This window comes from Empidonax traillii, unplaced genomic scaffold (genome assembly GCF_003031625.1).
Source record: "Empidonax traillii isolate 1590-97213 ecotype Southwest subspecies unplaced genomic scaffold, ASM303162v1 scaffold435:size587000, whole genome shotgun sequence".
Classification (NCBI taxonomy): Eukaryota; Metazoa; Chordata; class Aves; order Passeriformes; family Tyrannidae; genus Empidonax; species Empidonax traillii.
In genome coordinates, this window is record NW_020955628.1 from 562,270 (window position 1) to 568,426 (window position 6,157).

General features: G+C 44.1%; 1 protein-coding gene across 1 annotated transcript in view; it reads left to right on the forward strand.

Moving 5' to 3' along the window:
• Positions 1-299, forward strand: part of LOC114062789 (transmembrane protein 132C-like) — a gene marked incomplete at its 3' end in the record, with an annotated part of 69,011 nt that extends 68,712 nt beyond the window's left edge. Inside the window, exon 3 of the mRNA XM_027894639.1 lies at positions 246-299. Within this exon, the coding sequence (XP_027750440.1) occupies positions 246-299 (54 nt within the window). The remainder of the gene's footprint in view (positions 1-245) is intronic.
• Between the last annotated feature and the right edge of the window lie 5,858 nt (positions 300-6,157).

The following is a 6,157-nucleotide window of genomic DNA, read 5'->3' on the forward strand; positions in this document are numbered from 1 at the left end:
CAGGACTGTTGTGAAAGCAGCTCAGACAGTCCTGGCAGGTGAGAGCTCCTGTTCACAGGGGCCTGTTCCTGTCCTGCTGTGTCACCTCTGGTGAGTCTTTACAGGTATTCTTTGTATGCAACAGAGAGAATGCAGGCACTTGGTCAGTCCTGCTCCTGAGGGACTTTGATTTCTTCTGATGGAAGGAGTTTCAGGTTTGTCTTGTATTACCGACAGTAATGAGAATGGGAAAATCATGATGAAAGAGCTGAAGAAATGGAGAAGGGGGAAGAAAATATTGCCTTGTTTTCCTACCATTGGTAAGGCCCTCAAAAGAGAGCTGAATTATATTTACTGCACAGGTGATCTGCACAGTAAGGAAAATTACTGTTATCTCTAGCAGTTGGTAAACTGTGACCAGAAGTAGCATCAGTACGGGACAGAAAAGCAAAATAACCAGCAATATTTAAAATGAAGATGATTTAGGTCTCCTGTGTGCTTCCCAGAGCTGTTAAAATTGTTAGCACTGCTTTGAGCAGAGCTACCATGATTGATTGTCTCCTCACCAGTTGCTGTTGCACACACCCTTCTAATCCGAGTCATCATTTCGGTGTATTGTCTGCAAGGATTAGAAAGCAAAATCCTGGGGGCACGACCCTGCTCTTGAATGCTCTTGAATGCTTTTATGAGCTGCCCTCACACCCAGCAGGCTACAAAAGAGGGAAGGAATCATAACCGTACTGAAAATAAGCTGTTCTTGCGGGGTTAACTTTCAGGAGGTGACACCTAACTGCGTGCGATTGTTGAGATACCTGAAGGTGAGGAGGAAGCTGCATTTAGGCAGCTTTGAAAAGGTTGCCCTGTGTGCATTGCTGTGTTTGTGCCATGGCTCTAAATACTTTCCCAGGTACTACACCATTAAAGGATCCTGTCATCTATTTTTCATGACGTGATCAGGCAGAGCACTGCACAGCACAGGGCTGAAGGTGTGGGAGTGCTAAGCGTTTCATGTCACTCTGCCGGGCAGCAGCTAATCTTTAACTCACTCCAGAAGGTGCTGAACCACCAGATAACCCGATTTACGGGAGGTATTGAGAAGGATAAGTAAAGAGAAAGGGGATGAAGTTGTTACATCCTGATTAGAGAAAAGAGGTGTAGCACAGGGGTAATTTTTTTTTCCTTCCCTTCAGGCTTCTTACTGCAGATTTTGCAGGGCAGCTCCTTGCACCTGAAGGGATGGAGGTTGTAATCAGTGCCTACTGAATTACCTTTGTCCAGCAAACAAATCAACCCAAGACAATGGGTAATTAGCAGTAATAATAAATCTACAGATTGAAAGAAGGATAAAGGATAAATGCAGTGAGGAAAGCTATTAAACCCGTGAGCTGAGGCAGCTTTTACATGTCAGTTCCTAATGAGTATTGACAGCAGAGCCGTGTTGGTTGGTGCTGGGAACAACTGAAGACCTGGAGGAGGATGCACAGGATAGCCACAGAAAAGGTAGTTATGGACATCACATCTCCGTGCAGCCTGCTTGTAAATCTCAGTACTTCAAAGACTGGATTTTGTGGCCATAAATAGCCATTTTGGAGGAATTAGGTATGAAGAAAGGGGATCTCCAGCACTAACTCAGCCTGCTTTGTGTGGAAGACCTGTCTGAGCCTCCCTAGGGACTAAACCTCTCAGAGGGGCTTAGCCCTGTCCTCAGCTGTTCCACCTGCTGCCTGCAAAAGAGTCAAAAGTGGGAACATTTTCAGGCAGTTACTGTTTAATTTTAAACAGTGACGTTTTCATCTTGCCCTACGATGAAATAGCTTTTAACACCCTGAAATTTGCCTGTGCTTAATTGTTGGCTTATCCGTTTTTAACTCTGCAGTGTGGTGGCATCGTGGCAAACACCAGTGACCTTGTAATCACTAACAGAAGCTGAAGGTGACCAAAACATACCAGACCTAAACCAAAACTGAGACCGCTCTATGTTTTGTGTTAACCCATAATTCAGGATGTATTATCCCAAGTACCCACTTTCCCCAGTAGATGAAATGCTGTTTTTCAACCCTTAAATGAAGAGTGTGCTTTTTTTTTTTTTTTTTTTTTTTTTAATACTGCTTCATATTTAAAACCAACACAGGGTGAAATGAAGAGAGAATAGTGTGGTGCTTTTCTGGGTGTTCATGTGTGAGAAGAATTGCAACAAAACATTTTTCATGTCCTGTGCGGTTTTGCGTCACTTAAATATTGAAAAGTGATTTTATTGCACAAAAGCATTTCAGGAGACATCTGAAAGGAGAGGAGTTTGATGCCTCAGAACCCTCAGACTTGTTTCTGTTGTCTCCTTATTTCAAGGTACATTTTTAATTCAAAAATTGAGCTATTTTATGATATTGATGGGACCCATAAAGTCAGGTGCTAGGCCAGAGGTGCTTTGCAGAAGCATTCAGAGCTGTGATTCATGGCTTGAAGGGGTTTTATATATTTCATGAGGAAGGTTTATGTACTTCATAGTCTGGTGTTCAGCCTTGCAAAACTTCAATTCCCATCGATTGTTTTTCTTTGTTTTATTTTCACTTCTACAGAATGATTAGTAACAATTCAACTACAAATCTACGGTGGAGCAGGTTCATGAGAGAAAAAGTGCTCTTTGTTGTGCACTAATTAGGAGGTTAAGAGACTTGGGTTCTGTTCCTACTGCTGTTCAGGACTCACTGTGTTACTTTAGACATATCACTCCATCCCTGTTTACACCCTCACCTTCTTGGTCTGCTTGTCTGTGCTGTTCACATTTCAGGGAGGAATTCAGGGCCCTGCTCTGTGTGCACTTTCAGGACAGTTGAGTCTCTGCTCCCCGTGGGGAATCTCTGCATTACATAACACAAGCGACAGTAAATCATTCACAAGTCGTTTCACTGTGGGGATTTATAGGTTTTTTTGGCAAGTGCTGAGGCTTAACAGCACTTTGCAGGTTGCTTTGTTAAGATTTGTCCTGAGTAAATTCCTAGCTGTGGTGGGATCAGTTTTTATATTCTGCCTCAGTAAGCAATGGGGACACTCTGCTGAAGCACTAATTGCCGTTTACTAGAGAACGTGACAGGCCAACAGTGAAAAGGTAAATATTTCCCAATATTTAAGCAGCATTTGGGATCTGAAAAATACTTCCTCAGGGAAGAGAACGCGTTAGTGCTATTTTGAGAGAGCAGCATCACCCTCCAGTCAGTTTAATTTCATTAGCCCTTAGCAGGCACTTTTCATGGGCACTGGTGTCACACCACAGGCACCTGGATCCTCCAAACAGATGACTCATTCTCAAAACTGCTAAGCTGGTGAGGATGCCCTTCAAACAGAGACTGAGAAAGGTGCTTCTCACCAGAACAAGTGAAGGGGTGAAGAGCTCGAGTCTGTGGCAGCAGTGAGTCAGGTTTGGTGAAGTTTTAAAAGGAACTAATTATTAACTTGAAACCTGAACTGTTTATAAATATATATATATATTTATAACTATAAAATACATTTGGACTTTTGCACTTCAGGTTTGTGTGCTTTAAAAGTTTCCCTAATATTTTAATTGGAAAAATAGAAAGAATTGATGGGGGGCTGTTACAGGGTCACATAAATGGAAGAGAGCAAAATGATTGCATCATCAGCCAGCCAGAGCATGGCTGGCTGGCGGTGCTGAAGCTGAGGGTGGGGTTAATTTTGGCAAAGGCTCGTGCATGCTGGAGTTTCAGAAGCTTCATGTTGAGGTATCCTGTTAAAATTCCCTCTGGTAAGTAGTTTCCCTTCCCTTCAGTCTCGCCAAAGCAGTGAAGTCATTCCTGGCTTCTCCTCCAGCCGCGCAGCCGCTCGTGCTCCTGGTGCAAACCGGTGCCTCTGGCTCTTGTCCTGTTGGAGTCGCCACTCTGGGTGCCCTGTTGTGTCCTGCCAACCCCTGCAATAGCCTGTCAGAGGCTGCTTGGAGATGAGATGAGGCACTGCTACTTCCTTGGTATTTAGACTCTTAGCCTCTGGTGTGACTCGAGTTACAGCCGTTAATTAAAGCCTTGGTTCTTTGCCTGATTAGGAATAATGCTGGCTCGTTATAAGATCACACCACGTAAACCCCAGTCCTCCCAAACCAGCAGCAGGGAGAGAGATTTTATTCTCCTGGGAGTGGAGTTCAGTTGAACCAAGATGGTGTTTTCTGGCTGTCTGGAAAGGGCTGTGATCTGATGCGTCGGGGAATCCCCTGGGAATCCTCCGTGTGATTATCTGACAAGCTGCTGGGTACCAAGGCCCTGGAAGCAGGAAAGTGTGCGAGCCTGTGAGTCTGAATGGAAATGAGTATCCCTGAGAAAAATCAAGTGACAAGGCTGTAAAACCTTCCTGCATCTGTTAACGATGTACAAGCACTGGTGACTTGCTGGAATCATACCAGGAGGGACATCAGCACGTCATAGCTCTGGGCTTGCGGGGAGGAGGAGCTGGGATGGGAGGATGAACGGGGAGTATTCCAAGAGTAGGTGTCTGGGCTGGAAGAGCTGTGATGGGTTTATCTGTATTGTTTTATTGGTGCTTGTGGGGCTCATTATTTAAGATGGAAACTCTCAGACTGATTGAGGTTTCTGTTTTGGCAGACTGCTGCTCCTCACTCCTGGCAGCACACACACAAAGAACTCAAATTGTTTCTATGTTCTTACAGCAGTTTACAGTTAAAACTTCCCCAGAAGGCTTGAGGATGGTGGAAGTGCTGCTCTGCACGTAGGAGTTAATGTCTACACAACGCTGAGCTTTCCTCTAAGCTCTAGAATGTTTGACTCCAATTTTTGTCACTGTTTCCATTGGGACCCCGTTGGGATGTTCTGTATTTCCTCGAAATCCTACCCTGCCCAGTATGGGCTGTGTCTTCAGGGAGGGTTGTGCTGCTGTGGGTAGCATTCTTTTGAAAAGAAAGTTGCATTTCCACAGATTTCTACTAACACAGAAAAAACTGATTAATTCATGGTTTAGATGAGACTGGGTTAAAAGAAAATTCAGCACTTTTTTTTTGTTTGTTTGCCTGGTTCCTGGTGTGTTACAAAATGTCTCTATTAACAAAGCTGCCAGGGGGTTAATTTGCACTAACAGCCTAATCATCTCCAGCAACATCATTTTAGGTTTTCATATTGCTGCTTAGATCAGCAAGACTAGAGAAAAGGAGATTTGAGAAACAGCGCATATCTTAGGAGAAAGGAAAAATGGGGGAAGCACTTCAGACAGAGCCCTCTGCATCCTCAGCTGTCAGGCTGCTTAAAAAAAACTCTTTTTCTTTCAGGCTCTGGCTCTTAAGATGTAACCCTTCATTCCCAAAGTGCCACGAGGCTGAGCACTTTGTACAAGAGGCACAGGCTCACTGAAGGGAATATCTGGTACTTCCCAAAATTCAGAGCTGGATTCCTCAACCTCCCTGATTAGTTGTTAACCAGGACACAGAAACAGTTGCGGATCACGAATCACAACTTGGTTTTGCAGACAAAAAAAGAGTCCCTGACAGCCCAGACCATAAAGTCATGCTTAGTCTTCCACTCACCCTACAAGGCAGTTCAGCCCTGCAGGTGATCCCTGAGGCACAAATGTGCTTGCTGACCTGCCTGAGGGGATTCCTGATTTGGCACACTGGACATTTGTGGCTCCTATTTCGAGGACACTGAATTTTCCTGTGGATTGCACGGCTGCCTGCTCAGGACTCTCAGCTTTCCTGTAGCTTTTAAAAAAAATTAGGTGTTGTGATGGTAATTGCTGGAGTCACTGAGTCACTTGTGCCTGGTCTCAGCAGGTTGTGCAAACACCACCAGTAGCAACAAAAATATTTTTCTGCTTGAGGTTATGTACAGCTTAGAAAAAGCTCTGGTTGCATGGAAGGGAAACACCAGCCCAGAGTAGGAGCCTGTCACTCAGGAATGTACCCAAATTTAGTCCTGTCAAAAGTAATGAGAATATTCACAGGCTTTAGGCTACTTTTTATTCCTCTGGATTTAAGACATCCAGGAGAGGCCACATTAGCAACAGCTTCTGATTTTTCTCCTCCCTAGCAGCCTGATTACAGTTTGCCAGTAGAAAGGAATGACTTAACCAATTTTTTTAGTAGATCCTTAGTCTCTGTTGGTTGTGTGATGATGATTGTGGACAATGTACACTTACAGGTATTGTAATATTGGGTTTTTTGAGA